The sequence below is a fragment of the Haplochromis burtoni genome, unplaced genomic scaffold, assembly GCF_018398535.1.
Source record: "Haplochromis burtoni strain Fernald_Lab_line unplaced genomic scaffold, NCSU_Asbu1 Contig_164, whole genome shotgun sequence".
Classification (NCBI taxonomy): domain Eukaryota; kingdom Metazoa; phylum Chordata; class Actinopteri; order Cichliformes; family Cichlidae; genus Haplochromis; species Haplochromis burtoni.
In genome coordinates, this window is record NW_024582525.1 from 749335 (window position 1) to 768538 (window position 19204).

At 41.9% G+C, this 19204-nt stretch overlaps 1 protein-coding gene across 2 annotated transcripts in view; it reads left to right on the forward strand.

Moving 5' to 3' along the window:
* The first annotated feature begins 280 nt into the window (after nt 1–280).
* Nucleotides 281–19204, forward strand: part of mctp2a (multiple C2 domains, transmembrane 2a) — a 34089-nt gene continuing 15165 nt past the window's right edge. Inside the window, exons 1-17 of one of the 2 annotated variants that reach the window (XM_005933041.2) lie at nt 281–756; nt 1665–2625; nt 4012–4053; nt 4139–4247; nt 6322–6464; nt 6597–6673; nt 6763–6877; nt 6978–7001; nt 9358–9531; nt 10245–10375; nt 10490–10676; nt 10890–10983; nt 11116–11218; nt 11313–11415; nt 11502–11603; nt 11719–11793; nt 12072–12191. In XM_005933041.2, coding sequence (XP_005933103.1) covers nt 1678–2625; nt 4012–4053; nt 4139–4247; nt 6322–6464; nt 6597–6673; nt 6763–6877; nt 6978–7001; nt 9358–9531; nt 10245–10375; nt 10490–10676; nt 10890–10983; nt 11116–11218; nt 11313–11415; nt 11502–11603; nt 11719–11793; nt 12072–12191 — 2547 coding nt within the window. In that variant the 5' untranslated portion in view covers nt 281–756; nt 1665–1677. Of the gene's footprint in view, nt 757–1664; nt 2626–4011; nt 4054–4138; nt 4248–6321; nt 6465–6596; nt 6674–6762; nt 6878–6977; nt 7002–9354; nt 9532–10244; nt 10376–10489; nt 10677–10889; nt 10984–11115; nt 11219–11312; nt 11416–11501; nt 11604–11718; nt 11794–12071; nt 12192–19204 lie in introns of both variants that reach the window. The other variant, XM_005933040.2, reaches the window with a different exon arrangement.

A 19204-nucleotide genomic window follows, 5' to 3' on the forward strand; every position in this document is an offset into this window, starting at 1 on the left:
TTCTACTGTAAACAAATATGGGGGTGTACGAAAGTAATGGAGTTGAGTATGGTGAGGCAGCTACCGAGTGCCAGATCCTCCCTGACATTTCATATGCCTCAGTCATGTTGCAGAATCCATCAGCAGCATTTTTGGGACTGTTTTGGACACATAGGAAAGACAGTTGTATTGTATAATTAGGCTAGATTAAGGTATTAAGTATATTTTCAAATACTTGGGGCTATAATGGAACCCATATGAGAGAATGCAAGTCGTAAAACAGACAAATTGCCTCACAAATGCAAATAAACTGTCAAATATACAAATCAACACAGAGCAAGCTGGCATAACAGGCTGCTGTGCTGTGAGCAACTGTTTCATAGTTTCAACGCTGCCGTGTTGGTTTACTCTCTCGCTACGTTGTCTTAATTTACTCCATAATTCTTGTCAGATTTTTTTTTTCTTAGCCCACATAAGTGGAGTCAAACTGTACTTTGTGTTGCTCCATCTATCAGAGACAACTTGGGTAGGACTGAACAGTTGAAAGGCATTCACATAGTCATTGAAACTCGCCTTGTTTGACTGGTACGGCTAGTTTCACCTGCTGCTGCTCCTCCACCAATCACTTGTCTGGGATCCTACGTGATCTGTTGCCTTAAATACTTCGGCTCGTTGACCATAGTTGGGATAGCTAACTTGTCTGTTGGAATGATTTCATCTGCTCTGGGTGGGAACTAAATCAGTTTGTAGGTTTGACAACAAAGCTCAACTGAACAGGTATGTTCCAGTGTCTTCCTTTTCTAAATTAGACTGAGTGTCATTCAGGTTGCTGTATATCCAGCTATTTTTTTAAAATACAGATTTGTTAATTTTTTTTATGTCAGCATTATTGGTAAGATTGTTTTTGTTGTAATATGTTTTTTTGTGTTGAATCAAGGTGAAAGGCAGAAAAGTGGCACATTAAATCACACTAAACATTCGTCCCAATGTGGTTTGTGTATGTTGATAAAATCTTAGCCATAATGCTGCCAACCTACTACCTACCTCCTTGATATGTCACAAACCTCCATATAAATTCAATTTCTTCTTTATAAAATTTGACTCAAGCTTAAATGTCACACAGGAAATATAAATCACATTAGGAAGATGAGTAAGGGGCTGGGCTGCACAGTCTGCCACATTACCTTCAGTGTGTCTTGGCACTAATTCTACCAGTTTTTTTTGTTTTAAACCTACTGGTGAGATGAAAACCCTTCCCCCAAAATATAATTCGCTGTTCTAATTATAGTGGTAGAGCATCATGTTGGACACTAAAATGTCCTAGAGCTGTTCAGTAGAGTTGGGATCTGGTTCCTGTGAAGCCCATGGCATATAATTTCCAAAATGTTCATGCTGATTAAAGCGTTAGCTACCCCCCATGCCTTAGGTATGGGGGGCATTGTTACACTGCAACTTTTCATGTCAGCAAAATATTCTTACAGCATAACAGAAACATTGCAGGGGTTAAAGTTTCAGCCTTTTCCTTTTAACTCGTTGCCCAAGTCGATCTTTTTCACTGACTGTCTCCAGTATGTTCACATCAGCTGATCTCCATGAAGCTTCTACGTAAATTATGTGCATTAGACCTCTAAAAATGCACAGCAAATTAACTCAATTTCACTGTTGTTGATTATTTTCATCTAAAGGGTAGCCCTCAAGATGGAGAACAAGAAGAAGAATTTAGCGGAGAGATTCCGTCTGAAACCCAAGTTTCCCAACTTAAAGAAGCCCGCCAAGAAGCCACTGGCCAAGCAGGGTAGGAATCTGGCCAATCGACGAAGTATCTCTGTACCCGACCTAACAATGGTGCCAGGTGAAGCATCTACCGAGGATGCTTCGCTGTCTTCTGCTGCTTTTGGCATCTCTCCTGGTCTGAGTGATAGTGATTCTATTGCAAGTTCAGAGTTTGCAGACAAACTAAGTGATCCAATCCCAGAAACCAGAACCAGATTTCTTCAGCCTGATCACTCAAATCCAGCTCTGAATAGATTAAGCACACCCCCGGGGACCCTGGGCATTTATGAAGAAATGGATGATTTTGGTTTAGAGAACAAAACAAACCCAGCTGTAGATGAGTTATATGCTAAAATAGACAAAAAAGGCAAAGGGGCCTTATCAAAATTCCCTTTTGAACCAGCTCCTACAGGAAAGAAAATGTCTAACAGTGGACAAGATCCCATACCAAGACCAGACCTTCCAGAGAGAAGTGAAGAAGTCTCAGAAAAGGGGTCTAGAGAAAGTCTTGCTGCTGCAGCGCTGTTTAGAGCACAATCAATGGGAGAGCAAATAAACCCTTATAGAGAAAAACAGAACTCATCAGTTGAGCCGAAAAAGACATCATCTGAAAAAGGGACTCCACCAACAAAAAGACAAAATGCTCGTATAGATAAGCTGATGTTGGACTCTATGGGCAGACCTTTGGAAAGTGGAGATGGCAACTCTCTGAACTCAGCATGTGGCACTCCCAGTGAAGAGAAAGCCAACATGCCTTGGGTGAGAGATGTGGAAGAACAAGACAGAGAACCCTCTCCTCCCCTGCCGATAAACGAGTTCATAGATGAGAATCTCCTCGATGAAACCCCGGCAGATGAGGAGGATGAGGAAGAGGTCAGTATTATTTTTATTATTATATATTTCGGCACATATATATATATATATATATATATATATATATATAACACAAAATATATATATATATATATATTATAATATATATATAATATATTACAATATATAATATATATATACACCTATATATACAATACTATATTACATATATATATAATAACATATATACATACATATATATACTATATATATATAATATACTATATATAAAACATAATACATATATATATATACTATAATACATATCAATATACATATAATACATATACAATACATATATTAACATATATATAACATATATACTACATATACATATATAATACATATACATATATACATATATTCATACATATAACATATACATACTAACATATATATACATACATACATATATATATACATATGATATATATATGTATATATATATATATACATATATACATACATATACATATATAAATACATATACATATATACATACATATACATATATATATACATATACATACATATACATATATATATACATATACATATATATATACATATACATATACATATACATATATATAAACAGGTTATCTCATCAAAGTGAACCTCAACTGTCACGAGTAGTTGCTTAAGAAAATAGTTGCGGTAAATATAACATGAAGTAACAGCACAAAAACTGCCAGGATCACTGGACACATTTACTTGAACCTTTCCATGCTTTCATTTAGCTTTCAAATAGTGTGGCTTTGTTTTTCCACTCGCTTTTGCAAATGAAGCCAAATGTTGTAGTTACTGTATCCTCTAGTAAGCAGTCATGAATGAAACCTTTTCTAAACCTGAGCCCAGACCTTTGGTTTTATTACATTTGATCTCTGCAGCTTTTAGGCAAATCACTCAACTGATGAAGCATCAAAAGCTGGTTGGTGTTCAAGTTAAAGTCCCTGTGTGGAGAGAAGCATCCACTTTTGTTTAGATGTCTCTTAGATTAAAATAAAAAAATGAAAACAAACCTCAAAAAGGAAAGATAAAAACCTGTGCTACAAGTTAGTCACACAATGTGCAAACAAGCCAAAAAAGAAAAAGCACAAAAGAGGTCAAGCAGAATTCACTTTCTCTTCAGATGCTACGTCTACAAAGCATCTACTGACTTTTTCACCCAAATGCAATAGGTTGTCATTAGCAAGACATTAATAGACACCTTTTTTGTAATAATGCAAACAACTGACTAAATAAATAATAGTAACGCTATTATGATTCCCTTGGAATGCTACACAAACCTAGATGGCTTGGCTGTCCTCGACTCGAATGATTGCGCAGTTTTATGTTTTATAAAGTGTCACAACATTTTTAAAAATCTATTTTTTTTTTACACAGCTTGCCAGTGAATCAGCTGACTTCTTTGACGAAAATGCTTCAGTGAGTATCCACTGAGTTGTCTTCATTTTATTAAGCTAATCATCTGGTGTGGTAAATGCATACAAATATCAGTGATTCTCCGCAGGATGTTACAGGGGGGTGTGAGGATCGAGTACCTGCCCCATTCCAGAGGTATCTCTTGAAAATCAACCTGAAACGAGGAAAAAACCTGGTCATCAGAGACAAGCGCTCAGGTACGCCAAAAACCTACAGGTGATCCATAAAATAAGCTCCCGACCTTTAACAACCTGTAAAATTAAAAGATCTCATCTAGATCTTAGAAATTTGAATAAACTAACATCAAATCCTGTTCTTATAACAGCAATTTTTTAAAACAGTCTTGGTTGGATCCGTATCTATCAAAACGTTAGATCATAGATAGATCACATGTCCTGTATACAGTAAAACAATGCATTTCTTTATTTGTTGGCTCCTAGGGACAATCTGATAAAATTTTACAGGCACGTGAAGTCCATATTGATCTTGTCAGTCTTATTGTTACTGTGACAGGAATGTAAGGTGAGATATCCTTCAGTTCAGGTCAGTTCAGTTAAAGCTCCTATTTGCAGGTGAGACATCTCATGTGAAGTTATGCACGGACAAAGAAAAAACAAAACATTAGAAAAGTATGCAGTCAAACGAGTATGACAAGAGGCTGACGATACAATGAGACACTACTGGTATTGTGACGACTGTTTGCCTGTAGATTTTTAAAGTGGAAAAGTCATCCCTTACCTCCTAAAGTCAAAGCTGTCTACCACTGTAATTACTTTAGAGATGTCTTTTGGTTTGATAGTTTGATGTTTACTTCCTAAAGTGGCAGAGCCGTGCTTTGGTTACGTTACGAGTCACCGTGTGTAAAATCAGTTAGATATTTTGAAAGGTGGTTTCAAATCTTTGTGTGCTTAAATGACTGTTTCCCCCCATATCTGGCATTGATCTGTGAGAGGCAAAAAAGTTTTCTTTCCCCTGAGGCCTAGGTCGGCATTTACTCTGGGAAAGCTACACCCTCACGTGGTCATAGGTTGAATTACAACATATGAGAAAACTCTGAAGGCTGATTAAGAATCCAAAATGAAAGCAACATTCTGGCTTTTATTTTAAGGTTAGAACAAATGTGTTCAAATTGGCCTCGTAGAAGGTCAATATTTTAAAGCTATGTTAATCTCATCAGTTTCCTTCTAACCAATTATAAACTTTGCTTTGCCTCCCATCACCTAACAGCTATATATGGTTGTGGTACTTGAAATGGTGCTGCTTTGTGGTACAAGGCTCTCCCAGCCATACTTCTAAGCTAGTTGAGACCTCACTTCCCCTGACAAGATGGCACAGTGATGATGCAATCCCCACACGCCCCCTATCTCTCCACTGTTTGCCCAACAGTCAACACAGTGCCAAGAGCTCACCAATGGCATACATTGTCATTACATATTCTAAAAGGACCCACATAACCAGCCCCTCCCCTCTCCCATTCCTTGGTTTTTGTTCTCCCCTTTTTTTCCCCCTATTAATTTCCATCGTCACCATTCTCAGTCATGCCAGAGCTTTTCTCCTTGCTAGCTGCCACATTCTCCTCCTGTCAAGCTGCCTGGAGGTTTCCCTGTCACAGGCTGGCAGGGTGGAGCTGCTGTGGGTCCTGCCTGCCTTTGCGAGATGTTCATTTGGAGTGGGGAGCTGACAGGCCTGACAGCCCATCCCCACAGGGCCTTTGTCATGTGATTCAAGCCTCCCTGCAGGCTCTCTCAAGCACCCCTTTATTCCCCTATACAAATGAAGGCATGGGGCTGGCTTTCATTTTTTTGGCCAATCTGCATGCAATTGCAGAAACAAAGAAGTCCCTTACCCCCACCCCACTCACAGACAGACTTTCTTAACAAGCTTGGAGGATTAACACTGGTTGCTTCTAGATTTTGGTTTCTGGTAGCCTCATGCTGGCGAGTGTTTCTACCCTGTGACAATTAAACAGCTACATTCTTCTGTTTTTGCCATGTGTGGGGTGCACCTCCTCCATACATATTTCACTCTCTCACACGACGAGCATGTGGGGGGGAGGAGGGAGTGTATACGAATGTGCGTTTTCATGCACAGTGTACACTAATAGAGCGACAAGCTGCTAACATCGTTTAGTTTCCATTTAGTATTTCCACTTCCTCTATATGCTGTCATGGAACCAGCTTGATGATTGATAATTTAACACATAAGATCGCTCCCCCACTTGTGTCGCACGACACTCTCTTGCTGATTTGCCCTTTATTGTGTTTCATTTAGGTACCAGTGATCCTTATGTGAAGTTCAAAATTGAAGGAAAACAGTTCTATAAAAGCAAAGTGGTTTATAAAGACCTGAACCCTCGCTGGAACGAGTCCTTCTCCCACCCTCTCCGAGACAGAGAATATAACATAGAAGTTCGGGTAGGTGCTGCTTATATATGATTGCATTTTGCAAGGGACACTGGTCTTGTGCCAGACCGGACAATTTCAGTCTGAATGCAAGGCCAAGAGATGTTTAATTTAATACATGCCATACCTCTAATAATGTTGCAGGTCTATGATAAAAATCGGACCTCTGATGATTTCATGGGTTCCAGCTTTATTTCCCTGAGAGAGCTTGAACTGCACAAGTGAGTAATACTTTTACATTTTAGAGATTAGCTTATGCACAAGGGGTCTTCTCATTTTTAATCTTCATACCCTTCCTGTCTCCTCACAGAACCAATGAAATGGAGTTGCGTCTCGAAGATCCAAAAAGCAAAGAAGATGACATGGGAGTCATTATTGTTGATGTCTGCCTGATGTTCAGAGACGCCACCATCAAAAAAGGCCCGGTAGGAATATTTCAGACATTACAAGTGTTTGTGTGATGAAAATCTATATTCTTACCTGCTATTATGCACTCATTCATTGCAATTCTTCTCAATTTTATAGAGATTTGGACCCAAAAGAAATAAGGTATGGGTTTTTTAAATCTTCACATTTGCTTTTAATGCCATGATATTTTTTTAATTTCCTCATTAGCGCTTATGGTTAGGCTAATCTAACTCACTAGGGGGCAGTAGCTCACTACACAATGGTGCAACAAAGAACGAGGCATATGTTCAGGACTCAGGCTTTTGTGTGTAACCTTGTTATCAGCACAGCCTATTTCCTTTCTGCTTTATAGTTAACCTTTTTAGCAATGCATACTATATTCAGTCAGTGGAATCATTTTGTGTAAAGAAAGTATGGTACAATATTACATTCTGATCAAAATCAAAGTAATAGTATTCGCTGAATATGCTGTCATGAAAGAGCCTTTTGATGAGCATTATAGAGCAGTATTTGGTTTTGTGGTAAACAAAGTTCCGTCTCTTCTCAAGTGGTTTTCAATATATTGAAGCAGTAATTAGATTCAGAGTGAAATAGGAGGGTTGCTGTTTGGGACTCACACTGCAGCGATTGGGTTTATTTTCACACCTATGCTGTCACTACATCTGCCACTGTTCAGTCTCTTGATGGTCCAGTAGGCAGTCTCAATTTGAAATTAGATGACAAAGGAATGAATGCCATTTTCATACACATTGTAGGTTATCCACTACAGATGGTTAAATATACTCAAAGGGAGACAGAAATGTGTGGCGGGACTCTGCGCGCTGTTCTCCTGCCTAAATCACGGTGCTAATTTAACAATGTAACAATGCCATTTTTACCCCCCCTATTTCATGTTTTTTTTTTTTTGACAAACGTACAATATCTTATTGCGTTTAACACCTATCCTGGAAGTGCTGAATAGCCGGCTCTTGCAGCTCTACTCCCCCTCCGTCAGAACATCGTTTTCTCCCTCTGTGTTACCACGACAGAGACAGGGAATTGCAAGTGCCTGAGTAAAAGTCTGCTGTGTGACAGTGTTTCAAACAGGAGGGGGCGTATGGGAGAAGCGGAAGGGAAGGGGAGCGGGGGGGGGGCTTGGCTGTTGGAGGCATGTTGCCAGTGTGGGATGACTAAGATCGGCAAGGCTGATAATTCCCAGGCATAGCGGGCAATAACCCAGATGTTAGGATGTAATATCACAGCTGTGGATGGACAGTGCTGAGACACCAGCCAAATGGACCTGGGTCTGAGCTCATCATGCTTGTCCCCATGCTGTCCCACCATATGGAAGCAATCGCACAGCCCTTTTAAGACCAGGAATAGATTCTCTTTAGGGGCCACTTACAGTTAAGTGGAATTGTTTTATTGGCCGCTGAGATAGAAATGTGTCCAAGATAAACACTTGGGATGACTTGGCTGAGGCCTGTTTTATATCGCTCCTCCACTCCCTCTGTTCCTCTTCTTTTGAAGGGCCTGATATTTATAGGGCTGTGCCTGTGGTATTCCATGTTAATTCAGGTCCCCGAGATGTGCTTTGATCCCCTCCGGATTGGGTGGCAATGTGGGTTGCGACCCCGTAGCTATTGAGGAGGGGCCGGAGTGGCAGGGGAGTTGCAGTGGGGCTGTTTGAAGCGCCGTCGCCGGGGCAGCCGAAGGAGCCGGGCAATCAAAGAAGCGAGAGCAGATTACGCTCCTTCGCTTTAATTACAGTCAGCCCTACACAACCTCTGTGCTGTTTGTTTTTACAGCCCTGGCCTATCACCGCACAGCCTCACGGGAACTCTAACATGGAAACATATCAAGGTCTCTCGTTCTCTCTCACACTTGCTCTGTGACACACGGCGGGAGAAGTGGATTATTTGCTGCTCTTGAAGGCTTATTGAAAGCACAGTACCCTGGTCAGTTTGATATCTTCACCTGAGCAGAAAAACACTCGTTACTTTGCTGGCTGAATTCAAAGTGGATACATTTGCTAACATGCAGTAAAACTCTGATGCTGGCTATACATGCTGCATGTATGCATAATTTGCTGATGAGAGAGAGAGAGAGCTGTGTGGTTTGCATCATTACTCACTGCTGCCTGCTGTCTCTGGTGCAGTATGCCAAGTGTCCTGCCTCCCCACACTCAGTCTGGGAGCCAGTGATGAGTGGGACTGTCACAGCCAGGGACATCTGGCTGCTCGCTGACGTCCCTCTCTTCCTCTCGTTCCAGGAGCCGCCATGGTGTGGCTCGCCTGTCAGTAGAGATGTGCTAATGTGCACCAACAGAGATGCACTGTATAATGTAAACCTTTGTCCTACTTTTGTGCACTCTGTGAACATGATGAGATGCCAGGCTGAGGCGGGAGCAGGTAAAAGGGAAGCGATCTCACAAAGCTTGCGCGCATGTTGCGTTGAGGAAAAAAAAAGAAAAGAGAAAAAGATCTAACTATCTGTGTGCATCTTTGCCCCGCAGCAGAACCAGGCCACGCCGGCTCAGCGCTCGGCTGAAACACAGAAGAATCAGCTGAGGAACCAGATGTGGACCGGGGTGCTCTGTATCACCTTGGTGGAGGGACAGGACATGCCGCAGTGTGGCCAGGGTGACATTTACGTCCGCTTTCGCCTCGGTGATCAGAAGTACAAGAGCAAGGTTGGACTGGTCTCATTAAAAGTCGCTCTCTTTTTGCAATTCTCCTACACTCCCTTTACTCGTGCTCCTCTGTCTTTTTAATGTCTGCTCTTTAGACTTTAACTTTCTTCCTAGGCCCACTCTCTTACTTCCCCGCTTTTCTCTCCCAGCAGGCGCCTGCCACTGACTCACCTCCACCTTGGCTCACTGGGCCATGGCAGAGGCAGCTCATTAGACTGGGCAAGGCTGCCACTCACTTCTAACTGTGCTTCGAGTGCCGGGCTTCATTGCCTTCATTTGCATACCCAGCATGCCCTGTTCATCTACCTGTACTTGTTGGCCTCCCCCCTGATGATTCCATGGTGCACTTGTCTCATGTTGTCGTGTCATTTCTTTGTAAACCTCTCTGCTTTCCTCTCTGCTTGTTTGTTTGTTGAACAAAGCTGATTCTAATTGGAAGCTGTCAGTGTTTACAATCCCACAGTGGCTACTGAGGTGTACACATACAAGCACACACAAATAGATACACATACGCGCAACATACCTCTCTTTCTCCTCTCCTGCCTCTTTCTGGTAGGACTGAGTGAAGACTTAATCCAGCCGTCATGCAGGAGCTGCTCAGTCTGATAATGCATTAAACCTGACATTGCGTCAAAGTGTTTGTGCGCGCTCGTGTATGTGTGTGTGTTTCTGTGTTACTATATGTGCTGAAGTCGCATCTTTTCTGCCCTTAGAACCTTTGCATTCAGTCAAATCCCCAGTGGAGAGAGCAGTTTGACTTCAATCAGTTTGAAGATAACCAGGAACCTCTACAGGTGGAGATGTGCTCAAAGAGAGGGAGGAAGAGTGAAGAATCATGGGGGATGTGAGTATTCCCTGGTTCGTAAAGTTACATTTTGCCCACACACTCGCTCACCCGAGGAACTCACACTCCTTACAAATTGTTTCAATTGAGCGAATCTCCTTTTTTGTGCGTTAGGCTTGAGGTTGACGTGTCGACACTTACGGTTAATGAGAAGCAACTCTACTCCTATATGCTGAACCCAGGAAAAGGCAGAGTGGTGTTTCTGATCACCCTGAGATCCGTCTGGGGGGTCTCCATCTCTGACATCGAAAATGCTACCTTGTCAAAACCTGATGAGAAAGACGAAGTGGTGGAGAAATTTGTACGTTTTTCCTTTTGTACCTGTATAATGTTAAAAAGAAATACAGGACAATAGTAGTCATGCACATAACACCAACTGGTTCAGTAATGAGTTCAAGTTTGGGATATAGATGGGATTGCTTAAGATGAATATATGATGTAATATATGTATAGCAGTATCACACTGAATAATTATGCCTTCTTTGTTTAACATTTTTCAATTTCATTTTTCCAGAGCTTAAAAAACTCGCACAACTGCATGAGAGATATTGGCATCCTTCAGGTTGGCGTAATCAGGGCAAATGATCTCCCTGCTACAGACATTAATGGTATTCAGCTACTCCAGATCATCTTTTTTTAATTCTCAGATTCATTTCTTAGATAAGAATAGAATAGCCCTTTATTGCCATTGAACATGTGCAATGAAATTGTGGATACATCACATTGTTGCTGTTTTGCAGGAAAAAGCAACGCCCTGTGCGTTATAGAGCTGGGGAACTCTAAACTTCAAACTCACACAGTCTATAAGAATGTAAATCCAGAGTGGAAAAAATCCTTTACATTGTAAGTAATACAAGTAGGGAAAAAAAGCAAATCTGTAGCAAATTTTTGGGATATATAATTTAATATTGATCACATTTGAATTGCTCATTCGCAGCCCAATTAAGGACATCACCGATGTGGTCGAGTTGACAGTCTTTGATGAAAATGGAGACAAAGCCCCAAACTTTTTGGGGACGGTGGCCATTCCTTTACTTACTGTAAGTCTGCTGAGTTTATAAATATCTGTTTAAAAAAAGTAGCAAATCACTTTTATATATACGTATGTATTTTGAATTTCCCAAAGGTTAAGAATGGCCAGGAGATAACTCTGTTACTGAAGAAAGAAAAACTGGGAAGTGCGTCTAAAGGAAGCATCACTCTGGTGCTGGAGGTTATCTACAACAAAGTAAAGATCAAATCAACTTGGTCAAAAATTGTTAATGTTGATAATAGCCTGTATTATATGCTGTGAAAAGCCTTAACGAACGGAAGCATTCGTTTGTTTTCTTTCTTTGCCTCAGGTGGGAGCTAGTGTCAAATCCTTCCAGCCCAAGGAGGCAAAATTAACAGAGGAAACCATCAAGTTCAACAAAAAGGTGATTTCGATTGGTTTTTGCAAGATTTTGCAAAAGAAACTAAAAGCTTACAATAAAGTCTCCTCCTCACAATGTCCTAAAAAAGTGGCCACTAAAAATCTACACATAGGCCGTAGTTCAGATTGTTCTACTCAACCTAATTAGTTTTATTGGGTTTGGCTTCAACGTGGCAAATAAGGGATTGTAAAGCCGATCCAAGCTCATTGCAAAGTCATAAACATTTTGTCCAGTATCAAAATGATACTAACTGGTGTTTTCTTCCAATTATTTCCCATTAGGTTCTTGCCCAGAGTATATATCGGGTCCGCAAAATCAGCACAGCAGTTCTGTCCACGTTACAGTACATTAAAAGCTGTTTTCAGTGGGAGAGCACGCAACGGAGTCTAATAGCCTTTCTGGTAAGTCATTGCCTCATGTTAATGAACTCTCTTTAAGCCTAGGGGCGAACAAGTTTTGTCCCATTTCACTGCAGCCCAGTTTTAACTCTTTCATTTTATGTGAATTAGATGTTGAAGAGATTCTTTGGTTTAGCCATTTTCTCTCCCTGCTGGACTTTTTCCCATGAAAAACAATGGCTGCCTTCTGTTTTTATCCCATGTGCAATGTGATGGATGTGATTTATCCTTTAAATCAAACCCCACTTGGCTTTCCTTCACTTCTGATGACATTAGAGTGTATTTGAAGGTGTGGGGTTTGGGCGTTTGTACATCTGACTTCTTAGCAAAGCCTCCTAACCCAGGGGATGGTGTAAGGAGGATCACAGTCTCAGCTTCCTTGGGTAGAGTAGTGACAGTCTGCCTCTGAGATTTGAACCTTGTTTAAATGTCTCTGTTTAGCTGTTTTTAATGAGGGTATGTGATCTTAGGTCCTAAGCTTAAATAATCTTAAAGCACCCAGTGAATCCCCTGCAGTACAGCACATGTAATGTCATGATTAAGAGTGCACACTTACCATGAAAGCCCTGCCAGCGCTGTGTCAGGGTGAGGAAGCGGTCACAGACAGGGTGTGTGAAGAACTCTCCTTTCACCGCCTTTCTTCTGTCTGCTCTGTCTCAGGATGACATGCAATTCATACCTGGTGTATTCTATAAGCCCTTCTCACTGATCCTGAGGTGCAAATCCCCGCAGGCAATGGCCAGGCTCAGTGTATCACAGCCTTTAGAACAGCACGGCACATAGACAGGCAGACAGCGGACACACAGACAGGAAGGCAGAGAACAATGCAGCCAATTGTATAAGGAGAGTGGGAGGCAGGCTACTATCTGGGAAAGAAAGTTGGAGCACAGAAAGAGGAAGACAGTTCAGCGAGAGTGCGGGCGAGATAGCGAGAGACTTGGAGGCAGACGGGCAGGCATGGATACGGGCAGGAGAGCAGGAGGATAGGCAGGCTGACAGGTGACAGGTCAGCGGGATGGGGCCATCTTCTTCCACCTATAATTAGATCCTCCGCAGGCAATGGGAGTGCGAGGTGGTACACTCTAATCTTTCATTTCCACTTCTACTCCACCTGCTGTTTAAGAGTTCAGCAGATTTTAAAATTGAGGAAAGAGGCTCGCGCTCACTTTTCTCATGGTGACTGTCATTGTTACGGCAGTGTAGCCCCCCCACCCCGTCGTCAGCTGTGTATAATCTGTTCGCTGTCGGTGAAAATGATAATTCTTGCAATTCTTATCCTTTTATTTGAAACAACTGGCACGTTTTCAGACACTGATACCAGCGTGCAAAAAGCAGACAGTAACACACCAGTCAGAGTACGCCTGTGCCCGTGAAGAGGTGCGCTTCAAATAGTCTAAGTGTCGAAGGTCGACGGCGAGAGTTGCCCGAAGAGAGCGAAACTGCCATTGTTATTCATCACCCACTCATCAGCAGACTGAGAGTACAGCGAGTGAAAAGCTCTTTTTTTCCCCTTTTCAGTGATTTATTATAGTTTCAACAGGCACAATGAAACATGCAAATCACAATACTGTAAATACTGCAACAGGAAAAAAAACTCCTTCTGCTACCGCCTCACTGTCAACGAGGCCAACCGCAAGGTCTTGACTGACTGTCATTACAAGCCTGGTGCCATGCCACCATCCTCGTCTCGTGCCCCTGCCCACTCCAAGGGCGCTCACCGTACAGTCACTTCTCCTCCTCCAAGTCATCGTTTCCAATTAAGTTACTGTTTGGAGCTGTCTAAAGCAGCATGCCACCATGTGCTTTAATGAAAGCAGCTCCCACTCCTATCTTTATATCTTTAGGCAGTGGTAATAAGGTAACTGATTCAGACATTGACAGATGGCCTCTGCTTGCCTCTCAGATGTGCATAATTATACCACTAGTGTCTGCTCTTTTCCACAGTGGCAGGCAGCGCAGGGCTTCTCAGGGTATAGCAGTTGGAAACACTGCAGCGGTGGGTCTAGCTATAATATACATTACAATACATTATTTATCATGCAGGCAGACCAGTCCTACCCTTTTACACTATATACATCCTGTAATGCATTACCACAGCTGTGGTTTTTACTGGGACTGCGGGATGCTCACGTAGTGCTTTACCAGGAATACTTAGCTATTATATCACTCAGTCCCACAGGCCAATTTTCTGACCTCTACACAGCACGTAGTCTACGCTGCTACCCTGTTTATGTAGATTTTATAACTGGATTATGAAGAGGTTGTTGGTTTAGGGTGTGCAAGGTACTCAAATTTTGCAGAGATCAGTGAACTGGTTCCAAAGACTGAATAAGCAAGTTGTGTGTGTGTGTATGTATGTATATATATATATATATATATATATATCAATTTGATTTCCCCCGTGGGTAGCAATCAGAAAGCTGCACATTGACTTATTTGGCTGGGCGACTAACGAGTGTTTTTGTGGGAGAGGAGACTCCGTAAGGAATGGAAAGACTTGCAGTGTTGTTACAGTTTGTGAACGCGGGGCGGTCGCTTGTTTTGACTGTGCAAACTCATCAGCAGAGTCCATACTTTTTGAAGTTACCTTCAGTTTTCCACCAGTGGGTTGCAGTTTTAAAATAGTCTCTCTAATTAGGTAATGCAATTTAAGAAAGGAAAAAGAAAAACAAGAAAAAGGGGAGAAAAATCTTTGTCGTGCATTTAAACAAAGTTTTGGCAAATCCTCATAAACATTTTCATCAGTAAGTGGAAATACAAACATGAAATTTGGATTTTTTTTCCTCCCTTCTTCTTGTTTATGCTACAGTAATGAGCTGAGGATCTGGGCTTTTAAAGAGTTTGACAACAGCATGTTCCTTTCTCTGAGAGAGAGGGAAATTTGACAGCTAAAATCTTCATAAAATAACTGCCTTTAGATGTGCTTTTCACTAAGACTGAGCGAGATGAATGTGCTATACATCAGCAGCGACTGCAGAGGGGTCACCCAGAGTTCTTTGCTGCACGCAAGGATACTACCTGTAGATGGAGCTACAGCACTGCTAGAAACATCAGCGGAGGCGCTGGAGAGATCAGATCACTAACTTTTTCTCAACAGGAGCCATTCGTGGGAACAACTTGGAGTGAAATCTTCCATTCTGTGCATTAAACCAAAAGACACAAGTTTCTTCCAGGAAAAAAAAAAAAGAAAAAGATGAAAAAGAAAGAAAGAAATGAGCGCGTATTAACAAGCCAAATTAATCTGGAGTTTAAAGTTGAGAACAATTTTGATTTAGATGAAATGGTTGAAAGGTAAAAAAAGGAGGGGGATCATTTACACTTGAAAGCTTATTTTGAGCTTTGCTGTCATTAGACCGTTTTAAGTATTTAAGTAGAATTAATATTTTAACATATGAGGTACCTCATCTGTCAGGACTAACTAGAAAGAAACCTGTAAACCTTTCGTGAGTATTTGAACCATTTTCTTTTCGACATTGCCAGGTAACAACTGCTTTAGACATCATTTGACGGCCTGTGAAATGCTGATTGCCTCACATCACACACTGTAAAGATGGCATTTGATGAATGTTTGATGCGGTGCAGCTGTAAACACACTTGGCAGCTGCAGCGGGCGCTCTTTTTTTTTTTTTTTTTTTTTTTTTTTTGTGGGCTGATAGAATCATCGTCGTCCCAGATGAGGGCAGGACGGGGTCAGATCTGGCTCCAGAGGTCTCAGGAGACCACCTGTGTAGAGCAACAGCAGTCAGAGCCATTAACCAGAACACCAGCCTGGCCAAGATGAAGGCCACAATCAGAGTTGTCATAATTGTTCTTGTTAACACCGTCCCTGAATATGAGATGCTCTGTGAGTCTTGGATGTGCTCTTTTGTGGTTTACTGCATTGCGGCGTGCCTGGGCTTTTTGCGAGAAAAGCAAGAGGTCCGCGTGCGCCTGTGAATCGTCTCCTTGTTTCTGCTTTACATCTGTTTTCTCTCTGTTTGAAAAAGTTGGAGGCCTTAAAGGAGTGGTTTTTTTCAGTCTCATGAGGGTTACACTCTCCATCTCTGTGGCTGTGGGAGTTCTCACAGGCTGTGCAGTGGGAATGTGTCTAGAAGGGAGAAAAAAAATGATGGCAGCGATGGCGGTGTGTGTTCATGGTGTTTTAGCCCGAGATCTATTAATTATTAAATGATAGTCTGTGACTACTTGCAAACTGCTCAGCAGTGCCTCCTGATTTAACACGCTATTATTATTTATCTGCCCTCAAATAGCAGTTTTCTGCTGACAGCTCTTGAGGCCGGCTGAATTCAGTGTGTAACCTTGGAACATGTCACGTTATTAGTGGGATTAATAAGCTTTCTGTGCTAACGTTCACGTCATTAGGGCTGCGAATGTTTTATGTTTTAGGACATTCAAAGTTGCCGGCGCTCGTGAATTAATTGAAACCACTGCCGATCATTACAGTTAGAAAACAGCATGAATTCACTTGAAAGTTTTACTAAGTAGTTACGGTATTATGAGAAGGCAAGATTTTGTCAGTGCATCTGTTGCGCTTTGTTGTTTTATATTATGCATGTTTTCAGCCTAGTTGAAGTATGCTCTGCATTTGACCCCATTGTCTGCGCCGTATCATCACCACCTTCCCACTCACAGAGGACACCTCTCCCTGTGCAGCTGAGGTAGCGACCTGTCCACCTCTGTGTGTGGCTGTTTCGGGGCTGGTCTTGGCCCCGACGTGAGCTGAGCTGACAGGGAGAAAGAGTCGGTGCCACTGCCACCCAACCCCCCCCCACCACCACACACACACACACACACCTCCTCAGGGGAGAAGGGTTGCATGGCAGATCTGTCACCCGGGAGGTCGCTCAGTGTTAACGCTCCCGACACGGATTAAACACTAGTGGCCAGTGCCGGAGTGCGGGGTCAGCGTAGCCACTACTGACAGGCACCACGGGGCCCCCGCTGACTGCCCCGCTCCAGCCTGTACTGGCGCTACTCTGGCCCTGGCATGTGTCAGACAGGCAGGGAGACAACGGCCAGAAATGTCCCCGTGTGCAAATGCTAATGCCTCGCATTGCACAGCTGCTCTTCATAAGTGCTTTGATGAAGAGCTATCACTATTGCATTGTACCGCGCAGGCAGACTTACAGGCTTATCATTCAATGCTAATCATTTGGGTCTGACTTTGAAAAAGTACTGCACACAGATTTGATGTCAGTTGCGCTGTATAACACTATATTTAGGTTTTGAGCTTTCCTAAGAAATATAATTGTTTTTATTTACTTGGACATTTATAATTAAAATTGGTACCTTTGTACTATTTATACCCTATCCTGAAGAAAGATGAATATTAATTTTAAATAATATAAAAAAAAACAGTCAGTTTTGTTTCTTTAGGTATGTAAAATAATGTTAGTATATACTTATTTAAAAATTTTGTTCCTAATTGTGTCACACTGTGCAACTCCCACAAATGATTTCACTCTGCTTAAGAGGAACCTGATTTTTTTCCCCACCGTATCGCTCCCTGTTTCAAAGGTAGCCCCTTTTACGCTCACTGTCTCTCTCTTTCCCTCCCCTCAGTCGATAAGACTTGAGCTGAGGGTATGTGAAATATTTATTCAGCGTTAGCTCAGAGCACTATGGCTGCCCACACACTCTACCTGCCCTGAAGAGAAATCTTATCTGTGCTTCCTCTGCCTCCGATACCCCCTGAAAGCCTGTCCCCACACTGGCCCGAGCTCAACACAAATTACATGTCTCATTGCTCTGCATTTACAGCTACTTTAAAGCCTGCCGCGCCTGTCCCCCACATAAGCCCTCTCATCCAGACTCTGTTTCAGCTCAGCTGAAAACAAAAAAAACAGGACTCGCATGAGCCGAGTTGCTACTTATGCCTTTGATTCATTATTAATTTTTATTTTTGTTTGTTTGGGGTTTTTTGTATTGTAATTGAGGTCTTTCAGATTCATTTTACTGCCCTTGATTTCACCCATAAGAGGAAAATTTTAGTCACAATAAAAATTATTCAAGGTTTTGTAAAAGTTCCTAAGATTTTTTTTCATGACTTAATTTTATGATTTTACTATTTGTAGCGTTCATATTTTGCCATTAATCACATATATCAATTATGTCCTTTTTGGTGTCTCTCTGCCACACACACACACACACACACACACACGTAGAGACTACCACACACATTCAGACACAAACCCTGCAGCCTATAGTCCGTCTTAAACTCTTTCACTGTATGTTCACGTAATCTGGCATCCGTCCACAGCCCCCATGACTGACCCTCATAATGCTGGCTGGCGCTCTTCTCGCTTTGTTTAGCTTTCCAAGTGGAGTGCAACTGAAGAGAAATAGTGAAGATAGAGCCAAGATTAAATCTTTTGTGTTTTTGCTTGGTGCATAGTTTAAAAATAAGGGTATTTTTGAAATGTACCACACTGAGGGGAGGGGAAAAAAAAGAAGCTTTTATTTATTTTTTATTTTTTTAAACAGAAACAATAAGGATTTTGTGAAGGCCCTGGTGCTGTGACATTACACTTATTTGGATTATCAACAGTTTTATTTATCTTATACTGATATCAGGCCTATATTTATAGTCTGTCTGCATGAACAGAGCATTTGGCAGCTTGGTAGTCTGGCGGTGTGTCTGCCAGTCAGTGGTTTAGGTTGGTAGATCGGGCCACCCCCTGTTAATCAATTTACAGTGATAGAAACTTATATAGAAGGTGTCTTTGTCCCTTTGTTCTTGCTACAGTCCCTTCTCCCTCTCCAGGGAGAGTGTGGGTGGTGGAAGCTACCGTGCTTGCTCAGCTTTAAGTTATTTTATTCACACTTTTAATCGCTGAGTGCTTTATTATTAGGTGCTGGATTCTGCTGGCCAGGGGATCTGCATGAGAAGGCGCAGAATGCATTTAGTGGAATCATATTAATGGCACTATAAAACAAATCTGTCAGGCTGTTCTTAACCCTCCTGGCAGAATTGCTCTGCCCAGGGTTGCCCCCTTCTCCAAGCGCTTACAGGTGGC